The sequence below is a fragment of the Scyliorhinus torazame genome, chromosome 6 (genome assembly GCF_047496885.1).
Source record: "Scyliorhinus torazame isolate Kashiwa2021f chromosome 6, sScyTor2.1, whole genome shotgun sequence".
NCBI lineage: Eukaryota > Metazoa > Chordata > Chondrichthyes > Carcharhiniformes > Scyliorhinidae > Scyliorhinus > Scyliorhinus torazame.
In genome coordinates, this window is record NC_092712.1 from 123,652,238 (window position 1) to 123,674,644 (window position 22,407).

The window sequence follows — 22,407 nt, forward strand, 5'->3', positions numbered from 1 at the left end:
CTTTTTCTGCACCCTTTAGCTCATAATCTGTTTTGCACCATAACAGGAAGTGGGAGCCCATGAAAACCTGCTGAGGGCAACAGGGCATTGTGATGTTGGTGAACAGTGTGACCAACAGTGTATCTACTGAATGAGATTTGAGCTTTGAAATGGACGCAAAGCAAATGTAGAAAAAGCAGGTCAATTAGAATTGGTGAATTGGACTCAAGTCAGGTACAGGAAGAGAAATAAAGCGAGTGAAGGAATGAATAGATTCAGAGAGAGAAAAAAGAGATAGCTAAAATAAGAAAAATATTACTACACACAGGAATAAGTTTGAACGGTTTAAATTGTGCTCTTTCTTGACCAGTGAAGTTGATTGGCATTACACTAACAATTGTCGTGTCTTTGAAAATGTACTTGGACTGTCTAGTGCTGATTTCGGTCATTTAATGGACCGAGCCAGCAAATTCTTAAAAAAAACAGGTGCTAAGAGCACATAAATTGATTAAACTCTGAGATTCGGAACTCCACGATTTCTCTTTATTCCCTGGACTTGGTCGCCATTTTGTGCAGTAATATGACATGTACCGTTAACATACCGTTATTTTTCCAGCAAGATCCAGCCCATTAATTTTATCTTTATCAACTCGCATAACCACTCTGCAATAATTCCGTTTCAAACTGCAAAATACACAAATGACCTCTGTTATCCTTGCTAAATTAGTTTAAAAAGAGTAATTAATATTTTGTGTAAAATAAAATAAATAAAATGGTTGCTTAAATTGTTTACTCTCCCATACATTTATGTCTTGAAAAGAATTAACAGAAATCTCTGTGAAGAGGATATCACAGAATCATATCTGTTGCATGCTAAAACTGAACATTAATAAGAACCTTGGGTTTCTCATGTTTAAGTTCATCCAGAACAACAAAAAAAACACTGCTTCAGATCTGTCTGAAAATTGATTGTTTTTGCTCTCGTCAATGCTCGAGTATCAGATGTGCTCCATGAAGATTGTTTCCTTGTCTAATGTAACCTGAGTGAATCTCCATCATTACGATGTGTGTTCAGTTCCGAAGAGAAGAGCCCTTCAGCTACTGATTTCTCTGAAAGTAAAAAGAAGTGCTTGAAAAGTGGAACACATAAAGAGATAATTAGTTTACATTGAAACTACTTGTCTCCACAGTTACCTTCTCCTTTAAAGGGCCTACTCTATTTAGAATAAGCATTCACTGAATAGTTGGGGAGAGAATTATTTTGGTACAAAAATAGTATTTTAGCCCTCAAATGGTTGTTATGAACATGGTATGGCTAAATGAGGTTGGCAGCTTCCAGCTATATATCAGCCTGTTCATCAACTGCAATATTTTCCTTCTCGGTACTTAAGTTAATTCCACAGATAGGAATTCCATATGTACTAGGCACCTGCTGACATCCCCGCTGAGCTGAGTTACTAACAAACAACATGTAATATTTCTTTTTGTTTCTCCCAAGAAAACCTTTCAAGTTCCTCTTGACAAAAGAGGAATTTGAACTTGGGGACCTCATCAAACCAACAGATCACCCAATTGTTGATGACTTCTTGCACAATTGGGTGAAATTGTTTTTCAATGAAAGTCATTGCTGTTATCACAACCCATTAACATTTATAATGTGAATAGGAGTAACTGGGCTCACTCAGGCCAGTTGAGTACAAAAATAAATCAGTACTTGGTTTTCCAATTGATGTAACCAAGCTTTTATGGTTTTAAATTGGTAAACAAACTCAACTACATTGGAGAAGGAAGAGAAAGCCAAATAATTGCTTTTATAACAGTAAAGTCATTCTGTAATTCAAGTACTTCATTTTCAGCATTAATTTTATTTATAAAACAATTGTTGTTGGTGATAATTGAACATACTCAATACAGGCATAGTGACCTGTTCAATGGAAATATGCAATTAAAAACTCTAGTGAAAATCAAATAATGTAGACATTTTGATTTTCTATAAAATATGGAATCCTTTTTATTTTGGCTATCCACAATTTCATATTGGGTTTGTCCATCTATTTAGATGAAAAGGCAAATTTCCAGAGGTCTTACAATGAATGAATGGGAAATCAGGTTTTTTATACCCAATTGGATATTTTTGTTAGTCAAAATTAGACCATGCTACCGACGTACGTTGGCCTTACTAAAATTGAATATTTACGAAAATTGGCTCTTTTGCTTGAGTTCTGGACTATTGACAAAGAAGTGTAATGGTTTGCGGCTTAGCAAGTTGAACATGGGTACTGTGGATCTTGGAAGCTAGCCTGTGCAAACAGACTTTTAAAAAGCAGGTACACGTTGTAATCTTCGGAAAACACACTTTCTGTTTTCTCAGTGTTTCAATTTGTTCCATGCATTAATTTTGCTTTGTGAAATCTACTAGTTTTGCATTTGGGTTCTTTGTTGCCAGCATAATCCTTTATTATCTTTATTGCTCTGGATATTCAAGTGACATTGTATATAGTTATGACAAGAGAAGCCCATTCAACCTTTTGAGCTTGTCGCACAGATTATTGGCAAAGTTTGAGTTATTATCTTTCAGATAAGGAAGGATTTTGAGGAGCCACGAAATACAATTGCAATAATACCCATTAAATGCTGTTTGCACTTGTTCCAACTATGCTCACAGACACCTCCCCATATACCTCGATATGTCCAGGGAGTCCAATCTTCATTACCTCCTCATGTTTCATATTTATGCTGTCATTCATTATTAACATATGTTTCAAGATGATCTGCAGAAAACGTTTGTAACAAGACTAACTTTTCCAATGGAAGTGAAGTTAACAAGGCAAAAAACTCTCATAGTTCTACAGCTTCTCAAGCCATGCTATATGTGCTACATTTGGCTCTACCATTGCAGGTAATGTTTTTGCCCTTATTTGTTAGTCTGATTGTCTGAAAACAATATATTGCAAAACCTAATGGATGAATGCTCACAAAACTTAGGTGCATCGATAGGGTATGGTCCAAGAGAGAGATGATTAGTTTTTTGTGAAGGTAGCACAGTGGTTAGCATTGTTACTTCACAGCATCAGGGTCCCAGGTTCGATTCCCGCTTGGATCACTGTCTCTGCGGGGTCTGCACGTTCTTCCCGTGTCTGCGCGGGTTTTGTCCGGGTGCTCCGGTTTCCACCCACAAGTCTCAAAGACGTGCTTGTTAGGTGAATTGAACATTCTGAATTCTCCCTCAGTATACCGAACAGGCGCCGGAGTGTGGCGACTAGGGCATTTTCACAGTAACTTCATTGCAGTGTTAATGTAAGCCTACTTTTGACAATAATAAAGATTATTATTAACCTTTCGGATCCTGGATTTTAAAAAAAGACTCTGTCAACATTGAGAGATGAAATGAATTGTGTTGTTTTATTTAGAATTTTGTTCATTGTTTTAGAATGTGTTGAAAAAGGTAGACAAAAGGTAGGTAACTTTAGGTCTGTTAGCTTAACTTCTGCAGTGGGGAAAATGCTTGAATCTCATCAAGGAAGAAATAGCAAGACATGTGGATAGAGAATATCCCATTGGGCAGACACAGCATGGGTTTATGAAAGGCAGGACATGTTTCACTAACTTACTGGAATTCTTTGAGGACATTACAAGCGCGGTGGACAAAGGGGAATCGGTGGATGTGGTGTATCTAGATTTCCAGAAGGCAGTCGACAAGGTGCTGCACAAGAGGTTGCTGCATAAGTTAAGGATGCACGATGTTATGGGTAGTGTATTTGCATGGCTAGAGAATTGGTTAACTGACAGAAAGCGAAGAGTGGGGATAAATAGGGGGTTTTCTGGTTGGCAATCAGTGGCTAGTGGTGTGCTTCAGGAATCAGTGTTGGGACTGCAATTGTTTACAATTTACATCGGTGATCTGGAGTTGGGGACCAAATGTAATGTGCCAAAGTTTGCAGATGACACTAAGATGAGAGGTACAGCCAAGTTTACAGAGGACGCTGAAAGTCTGCAGAAAGATATGGATAGTTTAAGTGAGTGAGCAAGGATCTGGCAGATGGAATACAATGTTGGTAAATGTGAGCTCATCCATTTTGGTAAGAATAACAGCAAAATGGACTATTATTTAAATGGTAAAAAATTGCAGCATGCTGTTGTACAGAAGGATCTGGGTGCCCTTGTGCATGAATCGTAAAAAGTTGGTTTGCAGGTGCAGCAGGTAATTAAGGTGGCAAATGGAATGTTGTCCTTCATTGCTAGAGGGATAGAATTTAAAAACGGGGAGGTTCTGTTGCAGCTGTATACGGTGTTGGTGAGGCCACACCTGTAGTACTGTGGTCTCCTTACTTGAGAAAGGATGTAAAGACACTGGAGGGTGTGCAGAGGAGATCCACTAGGTTGATTCTGGAGTTGAGAGGATTAGCTTATGAGGAGAGATTGAGTATACTGGGTCTATACTCATTAGAATTTAGAAGAATGAGGGAAGATCTTACAGAAATATATAAAATTATGAAGGGAATACATATGATAGCATGGAAGTTGTTTCCACTGGTGAGTGAAACCAGAACTGGGGGGGGGGGAGGGGGGGCAAAGCCTCAAAATAAGGAGGAGCAGATTTAGGACTGAGTTGAGGAGGAATTTCTTCACCCAAAGGGTTGTGAATCTGTGGAATTCCCTGTCCAGCGAAACAGTTGAGGCTACCTTGTTAAATGTTTTTACAGCAAAGGTAGATAGATTTTTGAACAGTAAAGGAATAAAAGGTTATGGTGAGCAGGTGGGTAAGTGGAGCTGAGGCCACAAAAATATCAGCCATGATCTTATTGAATGGTGGAGCAGGCTCGAGGGGCCAGGTGGCCTACTCCTGCTCCTAGTTCATATGTTCTTATGTAACTTGTCACAGCTGTCAAAATGTGAGCAGAGTTTTCAGAGCAGGTTGTTGGATCGGGATGGCCTGAAGCCTCCTCAGTGAGATGGAAGCTATTAATAAACATATTTATTTTTCAGCTTTGTGATCCCTGTAGTGACTGATACATTTTCGGGAAAAAAATGAATTTTCAGTGACTGATGGGAAAGACCACACAACAAGGTTTTAAGTTTTAAGGCGTTTACTAAAATAAACTCACTAAAAATGGCACTGTTTAAACACTATTCAGTTGTAAATCTATTATAGGCCAGGGTTTACAGAACACCAAAGTATATATGGAGTTAACCTGACCCACAACTTTTAATAGATTTTGTTATTAGGAGCACAAGGGCCCACTTTACAGGTGTGATGCAACAGAGAACTAAAAGTATTTTTAAACAAAAACAATGTTTATTCTATGAATCCAGTTAACATTTTATAAACCTACAGTAAACATCTTACCAACTACCAACACTGATAACCGCCAAAAAAGATACATTACTCTATAGGTAACCCTTAATAACTTTCCAAACAACATCCGTAAGTCAAAAAAAACCTTTTTAACTAAGAAGTAGGTTTGCATTCCTTACAGAAACAGGTATTACTTTGAAATCATCAAGTGATCGGGAGACATTCTTTAGATTGCAGAGAGAGAGATCAATACACATCTACTTGGTTTGAATGCAGCTCTCCAGCTGAAAGCGAAACTAAACTCAGAGCCAAAAACAGCTCCCAGCTTAAAGCGAAAGTCAAAAGCAGAGCAGAGCTCAGCTTCACCCACACAATGGCATCACTGCAGCCACTTAAGAAAACAAACATTTCTTAGAGTGACATTCACATGACAAATCTCTAACCTAAACTACAGAAAAGATCCCCAATTGAATCTTTAAAACATCCAAAAATCCATCTGCATGGTTATGCTTTATTCTGTTCCTTAATTATACACTGCATTTGCAAGGAATCAGTCTAAAGCTATTTTAAGGTCCCAATAGTTTGCTTCTTTTTTCCTTTTCCAGCCAAGTAATTTGTAATTCCTGAACTAGTTTTCACAGTGAGGGTTACTGTGGAGATTACTCCCCATAGCCAAAGCTGGGTGAATCTTCTAGCCTTCTTTATATCGTCACGTATTTGGCCTCTTCAATCTGAGCACAAGTTCCCATCCACGTTCTGCATTGTGATCAAAATAGAAACTGGCTGTGATATCTTAGGAAAACTTGTAATCTGATACTACAATGGCTTTCTATGACCTTTTCCTCTCGCAAAGCCCACCTCAATCATAATATGAATCGCATAGGCCCTGTATCCAGGAAGAAATGTTGATTATCTTCTAAACCACAAACTCCAATCTACCTTGGAATTAAATCGACAATATCAAGTAGAACATTTTATAAAGCCTGTCATTCTTAACACTTCCCTGTTGTACTTGAACACAAACAGTGCATCCACCATCAGCACAGATGTTCTGGTCATTATTTACAGGTGTAAACCTTTTATACCTTCAGGATTCCAAAATATAATAATCCTATTAACATCTGTATTTGTAAAAGTAATTACAGAGCATCAACCAAGCAGGGAAAAAACCTTGAGGAAGAGCTGCGTAATTGTAATAATGTTGAGTTAACACAGCGTGGCGAGTCATACGCTCTATTCAATGCCCCTCTTCACTTGTCTCGTCTAAAATGCACACCTGCACCAAAGTTACAAGTGCCATGTTTCCAAAGGGCAATACATTCAGCAGATCCCTTGTGGAAAGAAGGCATCAGCTGGTTAGAACTTTGACAGATTGATAAGACATCCCTGAAGTGCAAAATATTGCAGATGGTAGTCATTTGAACTGTCAAGATTTTTCATATTAACAGTATGGCCCATCTGCGAAGAAAATGCTTGCACTTAATATTTAATTGCTATCTGACCATATAAATATTGTATGCACTTTAATTGCTGTTGTCCAGGAAGCAGGCATAATATCATCAGTAAGAGACAATTCCTAATGATTGCATGTTTGAGAGGAAACAAACAATCACAGGGAGGAAGATGACTCTTAGAAATCCATGGCTAATGTCAGTTGCAAACCCCATTGAACAACAGTGTGGGCCATAACTTCCTTGCTCTCCAGTATTGGATTTATGGGGTACCCCAAAGATGTGCTTGGGAAATCCCTCTGAGTTTCATAGAATCCTACAGTGCAGAAGGAGGCTATTCGGCCCATAAGAGTCTGCACCAGCCCTTGGAAAAAGTACCCTACTTAAGCCCATACCTCCACATTATCTCAGTAACCCCACCTAACCTTTTGGACACCACGAGGCAACTTAGCATGGCCAATCCACCTAATCTGCATATCTTTGGACTGTGGGAGGAAACCGGAGCACCCAGAGAAAACCCACGCAGACACGGGGAGAAAATGCAAACTCCACAGACAGTCACCTGAGGACGGAATTGAACCTGGGTTCCTGGTGCTGTGAGGCAACTGTGCCACCGTGCTGAGAATTTTCCACGTAAGGGTTTATGTGGCAATTGTTGAGAAGTGCTAACTTCCCCGCCAATTGCGCTGCGCTGGGAACCATCCAGTTAAGTGGTTTAGTTTGGATAGTTCTGCCAGTGATATGTTAATAGTTACTCTGGAAGAGTTAGAATAAATTAAACTGCTTCTAACTTAGTGTAACTATTTTAACCACACAGACTGAGCCTCGCACGGAATAACCCCCAAACTCCAGACCTCCTTGGGGATTCCGCCATACCACCACCACCCCAACTTCATTCCTAGTAATTCCCCACGGTATTCCGCACCACCGATTTCCTCCACTCCCCACCCCCCCCCTCTGCCCCGGCCTCCCCCAATGTCCAAACCCCACATCCCATCCACTTACCTTAGACATTTACCTTCTCCCTGGCCTGTTAATTTCAATGGGACCTTTAAGCTGTCAGGAAACAAAGATCGTTTTTAAGTAATCTACATTTGTATTTGTGGGTATTAGAAATAAGGTGTAGCTTTAAAGAAGCTTAATTTTGTGTTTCTGCATAAGAAAGGTTTAAAACTTCAGTTAGTTCAGATTAAACAGAGGTGCCTGCATGTCTTTGGATTTTGGTTTAATTTTAAACTGTGTCTGCATTTTAATTAAAGGTTTATGACATAAAAGCAATCATAGAAGTAAAGAAATAACGCTGTTTCTTAGCAAGCAGTGACCCACACTGTAGCACTTGTGGTTCAGTTAGAACCAGGTATCTGAGAAGAAAGCAGCTTTCACAGAAGTTGCCAGCTGAGGCAGGACACTGGAATAAGAGGCAAAAAGCAAATTCCAGAAGCTACAGAACAGCTTCTTTTGGAAACCAGAGAATGATTTTTAAAAGTCCCAGGAAGACTGAATTCAAAGGGACAAAGCTGGAATCTGAACAAGGTGCTGTTCACTGCAGTTAAAGAAAGGAGCAGGGAGAGCTCCCAATTAAGGGAACTGGGACAACGGAGGTTGATGGGCGACCTGATAGAGATGTACAAAATTATGAGGGGCATAGACAGAGTGAATAGTCAGAGGCTTTTTCCCAGGAGAGAGGGGTCAATTACTAGGGGGCATAGGTTTAAGGTGCGATGGGCAAGGTTTAGAGGAGATGTACAAGGCAAAGTTTTTTACACAGAGGGTAGTGGGTGCCTGGAACTTGCTGCCGGAGGAGGTGGTGGAAGCGAGGACGATAGTGACATTTCAGGGGCATCTTGACAAATACAAGAATAGGATGGGAATAGAGGGAAACGGACCCAGGAAGTGTAGCAGATTTTAGTTTACACGGGCAGCATGGTCGGCACAGGCGTGGAGGGCCGAAGGGCCTGTTCCTGTGCTGTACCTTTCTTTGTTCTTTGTTAAAGACAGAGCTGCAAGGTGCAGTTCTGATGGAGTTGGCTCGCAAAGTAATCCTAAAGTTGGTGATACCTTAGTACAGCCTGTGAAGCAGTGGTGTTCTGTTGTCATGTCTGGGTACCCGAGAGATTGTGTGGAAGCCTGAATGCATGTGGCAATTCGGGGCAGGGGAATACTGAAAGGTAAATTGAAATCCGAAAAGTGGATTCTTGGTGAAGGCATCCAAAAGAAAGCGTTGTTTGGGAGAAGGTACAAAATAGTGTTCTTCGAGAGTGGAATTTGGAAACATTTGTGTAGAGGTGAAATTCCAGTGAGATCAATTGGTTCAACAGTGTGATAAGCATCTCGGGCATTTGATGAGAAATCCACAGAAGTTGTATTGAGTGGCATCTGCCACTTGATGTGGTGGATTGTTGGTTTACATGGGCTGCATACTTACCAAGAACACATATTTTGTAACTTGTGTTATCCTTACAAATCTGTGTCCATCTGCGAAGATATAGATGGGGTGAAGGAGTAGTATTATGGTCAATCTTTTCATGTTTAATAAATGTTTTATTAATGTTTAATAAATGTTTTATTCTTTTTTAAAATGTTAATTGGCAGTCATGCGACTCTGTTCATCCACGTCTCTAAACAAAAAATAAAAGTTACGGTCTATTGAGCCAGAATTCCATTCTGGGACCTGACTGTCCAGTAGTGACATCAGCTGGGATTGTAACAACTCCCCTGCTTTACAGAAGCTTGTGCTGTGAGAAAGCGGCATGTTCTCCTTCGCTCCACTTGTTTTATACTTTGACGCTGGAGCTCACCCAGCCTGAGGCAGGCAAGACAGCCACTTAAGAGTTTTCACACAGCTAAGTCAGTACTGAGTGGCAATCCAAGCTGATTGCCACTCCAAGAAAGTTATGGCCCAGTGAAGGCAGATGAAATTTAATGCAGAGCACAATGAAGAGCTACACTTCGGTAGGAATAATGAGGAGAGGCAATAAAAAATAAAGGATGCAATTTAATGGGAATGCAGGGACAGAGGGGCTGGTGTATGTATATGTACAAACCATTGAAAGCGGCAGGGCAGGCTTAGAAAGTGGTTAATAAGGCATACTGATCCTGGGCTGTAAAAAATACAGGCATGGAATGCAAATGGAAGGAAGTTGCATTTATAAAACACTGGTTCAACCTCAATTAATGTATTATCTTCAATTCTGGGCACCCAACTTTAGGATGGATATGAAGGTTTTAGAGAGGCTGCAGAAAATTTCACAAGAATGGTTTCAAAAGGGATGGACTTTAGTTGCATTGATATTTTGGAGAAGCTGGGGCTGTTCTTAGAGAAGAGGTTGAGAAGAGATTTGATAGACATGTTCAAAGAAAATTGGAAAGGAGAAAATATGCAGGACTTTGGGGAAAAGGCAGTGGAATAGGAGAAGCTGAGTTATTCTTGCCGAGAGTTGGCATGGATCTGACAGGCTGAATGGATTATAGCGACTGGGATTCTACACCAGCAAAATCTTGGGCTGGCTGCCTGAAAACCAGCTGTTCACATCATGTACGTACAAGAATAGTGTGCCATGCAGCATTGGTACAATAGAAAAGCATGAACAAAGGGGCAGAACTTTGTACAATTGGGTGTGTCTCGTGGATAAGAGAATTTCCATATTAGGTTTGTGCAATCCTTAAGTGGTCCAAAAAGAAATGTATGCATTGATAAGGGGCTGAATTCTCCATTTTGCCGGCAGCCTGGGGGTTTCCCAACGGCGTGCGGCTGCCCCACCAATGGGAAACCCCATTGACCGGTCGGCGTAATGGAGCATCCCACCTGCGGGATGAAATGAAAATATGGCACGACGGGGTGGAGAATCCATCCCAAGGAGTGTGTAGTATTACTTTCTTCCTGATATCAGCATGCTTCTTGATGTGCAACTGTATGAAATAGATCTGAAAGATCATTCAGTACTTTTCCACAAGTGTGGTTTTCACTTCAAGGAAGGTCATCCTGTGGGCCCAGTCCTGTAACAGGTAGGAAAGAGGCCAGTGTTAACTATGCCTTTGTTCTGTCATTGTAACCGTCAACTCCAGTTTTCTATCTGCACATCAACTTCTACTCTCACTGTTAACTTCTTGCCTTTGAGAGAAGGCCCTTTGCCATACTTTCCAATCATCTGTCAAATGATTCTGAGTTCAAATTCTGTGGAAAAATTTACATTGTGTCATCAGCATAAGATGAAACTATAGGTAAAATGCTCCTTAGTCAGTTCAACTGCACATTCCTCCCTCATTGAAATTGAGGCTATGAAGTTATATAAAAGTATATTTGTTTTTAAACTGGGCTTTAAGAAGATTGTAGCGCATGACTGAATGATGAATCATTGCAGCATATGTTTGTTTTGTACATCATTATAGGATCTCAAATGGTTAGCACTGGTCCACTTCTCTGTCAATGGTTTGGGACAATTAATTTCTAATTGTTCCCATTGGAGAATTTATTCGTTCGTATATTAATGAAGCGCAGGTGTTTGTTCCCTAGTGTTTCCAAGCCTTGGAGGCATATTAAGTTGTTTATCTAGGGGCTCACAGCAGGCACTATAATGTATTGTGGCGTGTAACCAACAGTTAAAACAATGAGGCATTCTTGCATTTTTTCAAGAATGTAGGATAAATTTTAAGTTTGAATTCTTAAAATAGAACTTGGGATGATGTGCAAGTACATTTTGATCAGTAGCCTCGTGTAGTAAAATATTTTCAGCCTGATGTTTGCAAACTTTATTTTTGTAATTCATGTTGATATGTTGCATTCTAGTGATACTAATCGACTGCAGACTTAATAGTTTAATGGGTCTTGACCTTAAACATAGACTCTTGTCCATTGGGCTGGCTCCAGGATACTATTGCTTCAACTTCTCAAGCCTTCACACACAAAAAAGAGAAAATGCTGGAAATACTCAGCAGTTGAGGCAGCATTTGTGGAAAGAGAAAGAGAGTTAACGTTTCAGAGCAATGACCTTTCATTAGAACTCAGCCCATTGTCCTCAAATATTAATTAACTGGCTTGACCTCAAACAATCTTGCCGCATCTAAATTCTCCTATAACTCCATGATTATTCTCAAATGCAAAATAATTCTCAGACTCATTTGCTCAACAATGTTTTACTTCCTCCAAACTGTTCCCTCACCACTGCATCCAAATTTCCAACATCACTTGTGAGCAGCCAATAATGTTTTATGCATCCTGTTCCCTCCTCCCTAGCCCTTGCCTTCCCACTCCTGGCCTAACCCCAATTATTTTTTTAACTTCCCTGCATCCTTAATTCGTCCACGAGATCCATCTCATGTTTTGTTAACTCCCTCCCAACCCAAGTCAGCGCACAACTAGTTTTCCTTGCCTCAGTCACTCTCTAATGCTCAAAATGTTCACTGTTACTTGCTTCTTCAAAACCCCAAATCTTCAATTATTGCTCTAATTTTCCTTTCCCCCTCAACTATTTGAATGTATCCATTACTATCAATTTCAGTAGCTTCTTGTGCAAATGTACTTTTGAATACTTCAGTCCCATTTTGCACCCTGTGCACAATGCACTGAATTGCTCTGGTCAGAACATTGACGACATAGAATTCCTACAGCGCAGTAGGAGGACATTCAGCACATTAAGTCTGCACCAACCTTCTGAAAGAGCACCTTACCTTCTGAAAGAGCACCTTACCTAGGCCCACTCCCCCATAACCTCACCTAACCTTTGGACACTAAGGGGCAATCCACCCAACCTGCACATCTTTGGACTGTGGGAGGAAACTGGAGCACCCGGACGAAACCCACGCAGACACAAGGAGAAAGTGCAAACCCCACACAGAAAGTTCCCCAAGGCTAGAATTGAACCCAGGTCCCTGGTGCTGTGCGGCAGCAGTGTTGGCCACTGTTCCATCGTGCCGCCCCACATGCATCCTCTGAGTTTGCTATGGTGCCCCTTCTTGTCCTTCATCTACCGGCTATTAAATAGTCAACAACTCGAATCTTCCTCCATAGGATTGCCCTTGCTTGGCTCACTCCCAATGTGTTCATTATATCTGTAGCAATGACTTATCTTCCCTTCTTGAAGTGAAGATTGTATTTGTATATCGTGTTCAAGATAATCATAAAATGTTCCTCAAATAACTGAGGTGTGATTTTTTTCTAAGTATGAAAATCTACTATCAAGACTAAGAGCATAAGATTCTTACTGTAAAGTACTCAAACGTTTAAAATATTGCTAATAATGAAACCTCACCAGTTATAAAAAATTTGCATTTAGGCCCAAGTAACCCTTCATTGGTTTTGTGTGTTTTCCTGGTTCAAAATTGCACAATCAATGGCTACCAGATATCTATTAATATATTTTTTAATGAATGCCGACTTGAATTCAGCCAAAACTATACATTTTATGCATATATTTCACTTTTCAATTATTAGCAAAGAATGGGAAGACCTGTTTGGACATAGTAATTATTTTTCAAGAATCAAACTGAAGGGGATTAATGGGCAACTGAGAAGCAGCAGATTCCGCAGTGTTTGTTGGAAGGTAACAATTTTCTTTACATGAGAAAACTTTATTGATTATTGTGCAAGAACAAGTAAAATGGGCCCGATTTTAACTACTTCAAATCCCATCCACTTATAAAGAGTTAAAATCAGGCCCATTGACTTTGAAACAATATTTGTACTTTGTCATGCATCTCGAAGTATGTCTCAGGTGTGTATGAAAATCTAATATGTTTAAGTCTGAAATATTGTTGCTATGACTACATCCCATCTTTGTTTCACGTGATGGCATTACTTTCAGAGGTAGCCCTGCCTTTGGGCCAATGTTGTTGTTTTAAATGAGACAACTTGGATGTTAGCAAGTGTTACCGGTGGCAAAAGGTAAATTTCTACCAGTTGTGTTGTTTGACATTATAATCTATATTGTACTTTCACCCTTTCATGCCGTCATGTTCATTTTTCAAAAGTTGCTTTTGACATGATCAAAAATCATGCGCTACTGTTATACTTCACACTGTCACTCAAGAGGATACTCATTCACCAGGGACCAGTTCAAAGTTATTCTCTGCTCCCAATGGCTTCCTTTCTTTTCCTCTTTCCTGTCGGATAACTTCTAATCCCGAAACTGACTTTCACTGGGAGGTCACACCAGATATTCCTCCCTCTAGCCCAAGCTAGGCGAATATTCCAGCCTCCTTTAAATCCTCATGAACTTGGCCTTTTCTATCTGAGCTTTCTGTGATGACCAAGAGTCAGTATTTCCTCTGTTTTAGTGCAGAACTGGCTACCTCTGCCTTCTTGCTCTCCCTTTCTCTTGGATTCTTGCAGACTGACTTGTGTCTGTGAATTTTGGTGATTTCCGAAGAAGCTTACAACTCGATACTACAATGACTCTTGATTGACTTTTGCCATCCCAAATCCCATCACTTTTGTAACATGAACCATTATGGGCCTTGTATTCATGTAGAAATGCCTATTTACTTTCTTATCGACCCCTAACTCCATTTGATTTTGGAATTGAGCAGTTTAAAGTATATCAATTTATAAAGCCTGACATTCCTAACACCGCACTGTAAGACATAGACACTAACAGCCTCCCACAATCGGCACAGCTGCTCTTGCCTTCACCTACAGGTCTGAACATCTTGCACCTCCTTCCCAGTACGTCAACCTGGACTCCTTTTCCCCCATAGTTCCTAAGTCACCCAGGCTTGTTGTTGGGCATAATTATAACGTATCACATTGCCCCATCGCTACTCCATTTTATCTTAAATTAAAGAGACATCCCCATAACATAATAGTCTGAGAAGATTTGGGTACAAACCTGTATGTGGTATTGGGAAATAAACTCTAGTTGTAAGCCATGCATCAGTTCTTAAAAAATATTTTTATTGAATTTTTACATCTGTACACTATGCAATAGTAGACTGTTCGTATGTACAATTTACATGTTTTGTTTCCTATCATCCCCCCTCCCCCGCCCCCACACCCCTTTTGTTGTTTGGGCTCTATCTTGGGCCCTTTCCTCTGTCGTGGATGCTGTAGACTCTCTTTCATTTTGTATTTGTTGCTGTTGCAGTTGCCCCTATGGCTTTGTTGTGTGTGTGTGTGGGGGCGGGGGGGAGGGGGGGGGGTCCTCTGGTCCCCTCCTGGGTCTTTCCCCATGCCCTCCCCTGATGTTTCTCTGGGTTCCTTCCTTGCTGTTCTCTCCCCCTCTTTGTTCCTATCTGCTCTGTGTGGTCCTGTCTGCCCTCATTCGGCCCCAACTCCCCTCCTTTCCTAGCTACTATTGGCCTCGAGCAGGTCTTTGCACAGGCTGATGAATGGCCCAAACGCTTTGTGGAAGCCCTCGTCCAACCCTCAGTTGGTGTATTGGATCGGCTCCTGATGGAGAAATTCCAACAGGTCTGCCAGCCAGTCCGCAGCTGTAGGTAGTGCTGCTGATCACCAGCCGAGCAGGATTCTCCGGCGTGCGATTGAGGAAGCAAAAGCCAGGGTATTGGCCCTCTTCCCCATATTCAGTTCTGGCTGGTCTGATACCCCGAAGACTGCCACTCTCGGGCATGGCTCCACCCTCACCACTACAACCTTATACATTGACCTGAAGAAGGCTTCCCAGAACCCAACAAGTCTGGATCAGGCCCAGAACATGTGGGCGTGTTTGGCCAGGCCTCCCTGGCACCATTCACACTTGTCCTCCGCCACCGGGAAGAACCTGTTCATTCAGGTACTGGTTAGATGCGCTGTGTGCACCACTTTAAACTGTGTGAGGCTTAGCCTTGCACAGGGGAGATAGAGTTGGCCTTGCTCAGTGCTTTGCTCCAGAGTACCCACACTACTTCCGTCCCTAGTGTGTCCTCCCATTTCTGTCTTTTATGTCTAGTGGTGGCCTTGCCCTTTCCAACAGTTGCCCGTAAATGTCCCCACAGTTCCCCTTCTCCTTACTGTCCGCGTCCAGCGGTTCCTCCAGCATTGTGTCTCTAGGGGCCCTGGGGTACCTTGTCATCTCCTTGCAGAGAAAGTTTTTGATTTGTACATGTCGGAGCTATTGTCCGTTCGGTGGCCCCAGTCTTTCCGTCAGCTTGTCCATGGTTGCAAGTCTGTCCCCCATGTAGAAGTCTCTAATCGCTAGCATCCCCCCTGGCCTGTCTCCACTTAAAGTGGTGTCTAGCATGGCTGGTGGGAATTTGTGGTTCCCACAGATGGGGGCCATGGTGGACACCTCGGTTAAGCAGAAGTGTTGTTTCATCTGGTTCCAAGATTTTAACCACCACTGGTCTAGATGTGTACTTTGCCAGGGGGGAATGGGAGAGCTGTCATGGCTAGTGCTCGGAGGGTCATTCCTGTACAGGAGGACTCCTCCAGCCTCACCCATTCGTTGTTCGGCTCCCTTATCCACCCCCTCATTCTCTCAGGTGTGGCTATCCAGTGGTAGTATTGCATGTTCAGAATGGCCAGGCAACGGCCTATGTTGCTCCTCCTCTGCAGTGTAGGTTTGGGGATTCTTGGAGTTTTCCCCTCCTCTCCTGCCCCCCACACGCATAATTATTTTATCTATTCCTTGGAAAAGAGCCTTGGGGATGAAGATCGGAATGGATCTAAACAGGAAGAGGAACCTTGGCAGTACGTTCAGCTTGATCATCTGCACCCTCCCTGCCAGGGAAAGGGGGAGTGCATCCCATCGCTGTTGGTCCTTTTTAATTTCCTCTGCCAGACTGGACAGATTCCACTTGTGATCCGTGTCCAGTAGTGGGCAATCTGGATCCCCAGGTAGCGGAATTTGTTTTGGGCTAGTTTGAATAGTAGACCCTCCAGCTCTGTCCCTCCCCGTTCGGGTTCACCGGGAATACCTCACTTTTGTCCAGGTTGAGTTTCTTTGGCTGTTCTTCCAGCCTTTTGCGTCTCGTAGAGCGATCGCCAGGGGTTCAATTGCCAGGGCGAACAGGAGCGGGGACAGAAGACATCCCTGCCTTGTGCCTCTGTGCAGCTGGAAGTATTCAGAGCTAGTGGTGTTGGTCCGAATGCTCACTTTGGGGGATTTGTACAGGAGTTTCACCCACGAGGTGAACCCCGTCCCTAGCCCAAATCGCTCCAGTACCTCAATGAAACACTTCCATTCGACTCTGTCGAAGACCATTTCTGCATCCAGGGAGGCGATGACCTCTGGTGTTCTCTCCCCGGATGAGCATCCGTATGATGTTCGCAGTTAGCTGTTTACCCTTGATAAAGCTCGCCTGGTCCTCTGCAACCACAGTCTTCCAGTCTCTTGGCCAGGACTTTCGTGAGTATTTTCGCATCTACAATAAACTGCGAAATGGGATATGATCCGCATTCTGTAAGGTCTTTGTCTTTCTTGTTATCAATGATATGGTGGCCTGTGTTAGCATAGGAGGCAGGGCAGGGAGCCCCTTGCTAGCGAGTCTGCGAACATATGCTGTAGGTGCAAATGTTTTTGAAGATGTCTGCTGAAAACGATGTCGGCTTTCAAACTTCTCAAATGAGCGCAGACTCTGGATATTTTCACTGGGCATTAAGTCCCTAACGTTCCAGGTGATAATCCTGGTGGTGGATTTTTGTCTCCCCCCCCCCCCCCCCACACTTTCTGCAGGATCAACCATACTTACCTGGTGGGCTCGTCCTTGCACTCCGGGGTTTCCCTTTGTTAGGGGGCCGTCCAAAATGGCCGCGGTCACCGTTCTCACCATTTGGCTTGGTCCCTGCACTCCGAGGTTTCCCTTTGTCCATGGGGCACCCAACATGCCTTCGAACTGTGTGTACACCTTGTGGGTGCGCCCCTGCACTCCGGGGACTCCCTTTGTAAAGAGATCCTCCAAAGTGGCTGCTTTTGGCACCATCTTGTTCCTTCAATCTGCACCTTACTTGCTGAAGGCAATCTGAGAGCCATCCCTTTCTTGTCCTTGTATTCCCCTTGTGTTTCCCCCCTATGCCCTCTTCCCCATCTCCCCACTTACCTTCCCCATCTCCCCCCTTACCTTCCCCATCTCCCCCCTTACCTTCCCCATCCCTGCCCTTGTGGTCCTCCCTCGCAGTCCCCCCTTAATTTCATTCTTCGTAGCACTAGCTTTCCCTGCTGGTGTGGTGGCCTCTCCTGGGGCTGATCTTGCCCCTTTCCCAGGCCCGCTAGAAACCTGTTCCCTCCGTCTCTTCCCCATCCTCTCCTGCATTCCGCTGCCCTAGTCTTTCCCTGTCGTCTGACCATTCTGTTCAAAGTGAGGCAATACAGTCCCACACAAACATAGTGTGCGTCCATCATAGTTCTTTCTCTCTTTCCCCCCCCTGTTTCCTCCTCAGCTTCGCCCTCAGCGCTGCCTTGTCTGCCCCTTGTTCAGGCGGTTCGTCCAAACAAACACGTCCGCCACTGTCAGGTTGTTGAAATAGTATTCCTTGTTTTAGAACCTGACCCAGAGTCTGGCTGGGAACAGCTTTTGTACAGGACCAATTTCGCCTGGTTGAACTCAGCCCTGCACTTTGCCAGGTCTGCCCCAATATCCTGGTAGACTTGGATTCAATGTCCTTCCCAGCTGCTCGTCATCTGCCTGGCCCACCGCAGGAGCCTCTCAAGATCCTGATAACGATGCATTTTGCATTTATTGCTTTTGTTTTGGGCTTTTGTCGGAGTGATCTGTGTGCCCTATCACCCTCCTACAGTTTGGGGAGGCTGTCCCTCCCAACTAGGTTGCCCAGCATCTGGGCCACATAGCCCGTGAGGTCCCCGACCTCGAACTCCCCTGGCAGGCTCACGATCTGGAAAATCTGGTGTCGGGACCTATTCTCTTGGTCCTCGACTTTCCCTTACAAGCTCCCCTGGGTTGCCACCAATCTTTTGATGTCGGCCTCCAGATCGACAATCCTGTCGCTGATGTCCGCCGACGCCTTTTCCGGCTCAAGGATCGTCTTCCCCTGAGCCTCCAATTTCTTCCCTATTCCATCGATCATCTTCTGCATGGCGACCAACGCCTCCATCACTGCCACCTTGACCCCCACCTGGATTTCCACCTTTATCGTCTCCCTCGTTGCTATCAGTTCCTTTGTCAGGAACGCCTTCCATCCAACTCCAGGGCGGAGAGAGAGAGGCCGTTGTTCAGGTCGTCAGTCTCCCTCTCTCCGCGGAGGGTGGTCAGGGTCTGTCAGCTTGTGGCCTTTCCCTCCGCTCGTGCTGTCTCTGCAGCCTCTCGAGCTCCCGCTTGCTGGCATGGTATCCTTTCCCTTTCTTAATTATAGGTGAGATAAATCCAAGTTTACGGGCTAATTTTGAATAAAATGCCTATTTGGTTGTGTTGTTGGGGAGAGCCACCTGATGTGCATCTGCTCAGCACATCACTGTCACCGAAGTCACCCATGCATTAATTTTAAATTTGGAACCCCACTCCTCGGGACAGAATTCAGGCAGAAGATTAGTGGAGGTATCATAATTAGTGATGGAACCCAGATATATTGAGTTTCTGCCTTGTTAACAAACCAAAGCAGCAAATTTTGGCCAAATGTGGCAGGCATCACCTCTCTCCAATCAAATTTCACTTTTTGACAATCGTTTGGCTGAATAGAGCCAGGGCCGCCTTCAGGAAGTGATTATTGCTGTTCATAGTCAAATGCGGGTGGATGGAGCGGCATGTGGCACAGTGGATAGCACTGGGACTGCGGCGCTGAGGACCCGGGTTCGAATCCTGGTTCGAATCCTGGCCCTGGGTCACTGTCCGTGTGGAGTTTGCACATTCTCCCCATGTCTGCGTGGGTTTCACCCCCACAACCCAAAGATGTGCTGAGTAGGTGGATTGGCCACGCTAAATTGCCCCTTAATTGAAAAAAAATAATTGGGTACTCTAAAATTTAAAAAAAAAAAGAAATGCGGATGGATAAAGCAGCCATTGCAAATGACAGTCAGATACAGAGGGATGACTTGGCATTAGATCCTGGGTCTGTGATTATTGGCCCAATAGCTACCTGAATTCTGTGGCCTGACTAACCTGTGGCACCCTGTTAGTGCAAACAATTGCGTTCCAAAATTCTGACTGGTGTGCAGGATTGGTGCTCTTATTGCATCACTTTTGGCACTTCTGCAATTTCTGCCCTTTATTCATGCCTGTATGAAAAGTAGATGAAAGAATGCAGTTCATTCAAATATGCATGTGCTGACTAATAGGTAGAGATGTGCCCAGAACTGCAATTTTGGAAAACATTTTTTAATGAATTTATTAATAAAAGCCTTGATTAAATCAGTATTTTTAATATATGACTAAATTAGAGACACATCCTGTTTAATCCCTAATGTTTGTGTCATTCATTTTTTGTTTTCAGTTGTAAAGAATCTTCACTGCTATTGGGATTATTGCCTTTTTGTCGATATGTCTGCTTATCTACTCAAACAGGGTTGGTTGTTATATATGCATATATTCTTTGTATTGAATAAATTCAATTGGAATAAATTTCAGTGGGGTAGAAAGTTTACTTCAGTGTTGTTCGATTTATCGTAACCTGTGAGTGATGCCTTTCTTTCCCCGATGGATAGGTTTTGTTTCTCACTGGAAAGCAATGATGTATTTTCTGTTTACTTTGTTCTAACTGGTGAGATTTGTGTCCTTGCAGCTGTTCTTGGATGTTCTGCCTGAGGACAAAAAACAGTGGCTTAATAAGATAGCAGAATTAAGATCTCACTACGAGCAGATAAAAGAAATTGTAAGTATTTTTGCACTTTTTCCATAAACTATATATCTCATTATTTAACAAACACTGAAGTACCAACAGTAGTCTTGTCTGACCATAGCATATCACAAACCCTCGGAAAGCTGCTGGACAGCAAGATCTGGTCGTCAACAACCCACTTTCACAGGATGAGGGGGTGAGTATGATCAGATTTGTTCCTGTCATTTAATTTCTTGAAGATTGCTGCTTAACCCATAATATCTTCAGCTATTTAGCTAAATCAAATTTGATTCAACTCTCAGCTAATATATCAAACCAATGTCATTTGCTTGAAATAACCTGTGCCATGCCTTTTGCAATAGAAACATGTGAACTAAACAAGCTGCTTATTTTGAATTTCAAATGCCATTCGTTATTGCGTTCTAAAAGTTTGCGTTGTACTGACTAGCCACCAACTCCATCCCACTCCCTGGCCACTGTCTGAGGCTGAACCCGGCTGTTTGCAGCTAATTTTGTGAGATGATATATCTGCATAATTAACTGCTACCCCATATATATTACAAACACCCCCTGAGCTGAACTCTAGACCACATATCCCCTCCATCATGGCTGCCTCACTTACCTTCGTCATATTGGCCACCCCACCTTAGCTCATCTTCTGCTGAAACCTTCATCCAAGACTTTCTCCTTCCAGACTTGACGATTAAATGGCCAGTTGCTTACCTTCCATCTTCTATAAACTTGAGCTCATTCAAAATTCTACTGTTCATCCCTAGGCTGCACCAAGTCCTTTTTGCCCATGTGCTCTACTTCTGGCCACTTAAGCAATCCAAATTTTCATCCTCCACCATTCACAGCAATTCGTTCATATGCATAAGGCATCCCAAAACCTTTACATTTTTCTTCCTCTCCTCCTTTAATCACACCTTAAAACCTACCTGTTTGACCAGCAAATCTGCCCTGACAACTGCACTCACTGCAAGTTATTCAAGAAATGTAGAAACATACAACAAATAGAAGCAGGAGTAGGCCATTCGCCCCTTTGAGCCTGCTCCGCAATTTATAGTGATCATGGCTGATCATCAAATTCAGTACCCTGACCCCATCTCCCCCCCCCCCCTCCCCCATATCCCTTGATCCCTTTAACCCCAATTGGTATATCTAATTCCTTCTTGAAATCACATAAAGTTTTGGCCTCAACTACTTTCTGTGGTAGTGAATTCACCACTCTCTGGCTGAAGATATTTCTCCTCACCTCAGTCCAAAACATTTACCCCTTATCCTCAAACTATGACCCCCCCCCCTTGTTCTAGACTCCCTCAACAGTGGGAACATTCTTTCTGAATATACCCTTTCTAATCCTGTTAGAATTGTATAAGTTTCTATGAGATGCCGTCCTGCTCCTCTAAACTCCAATGAAGATAATCCTCAACCGACATAGTCGCTCCTCATATGATAGTCCCGCCATCCCAGAAATCAACCTGGTAAATCTTCGCTGCACTTCCTCCATAGCAAGAACATCCTTCCTCAGATAAGGATACCAAACTACATACAATACTCCAGGTGTGGCCTCGCCCAACGCTCTGGACAATTGCAATAAAACATTCCTGTTCCTTTACTCCAATCCTCTCACTATGAAGGCCAATATACGATTTGCCTTTTTTACTGCCTGCTGTACCTGCGCGCTTACTTTCAGCGATTGATATACAAGGACACCAAGGTCTCACTGAATATCCACCTCTCAATTTACGCCATTGAAATAATAATCTGCTTTTCTATTTTTTCTATCTATTTTTTCTATCCAAGTGGATAACTCACATTTATCCACATTATGCTGCATCAGTCATGCGTATGCATACTCACTCAGCCCATCCAAATCATGCTGAAGCATCTCTGCATCCTCCTCACAACTCACCCTCCCAATCAACTTTGTACTGTCTACAGATTTGGAGATAATATATTTAGTTTCCTTGTCCAAATCATTAATACATAATATGAGCAGTTGAGATCCTAGCAAAGAT

The 22,407-nt window shown here is 42.8% G+C and overlaps 1 protein-coding gene across 1 annotated transcript in view; it reads left to right on the forward strand.

Annotated features, from left to right (window-relative positions):
• tbc1d5 (TBC1 domain family, member 5) overlaps positions 1–22,407 on the forward strand; it is a 783,418-nt gene that overhangs the window by 421,230 nt on the left and 339,781 nt on the right. Inside the window, exons 7-9 of the mRNA XM_072508754.1 lie at positions 13,157–13,265; positions 20,330–20,419; positions 20,508–20,582. Of these exons, the coding sequence (XP_072364855.1) occupies positions 13,157–13,265; positions 20,330–20,419; positions 20,508–20,582 (274 nt within the window). The remainder of the gene's footprint in view (positions 1–13,156; positions 13,266–20,329; positions 20,420–20,507; positions 20,583–22,407) is intronic.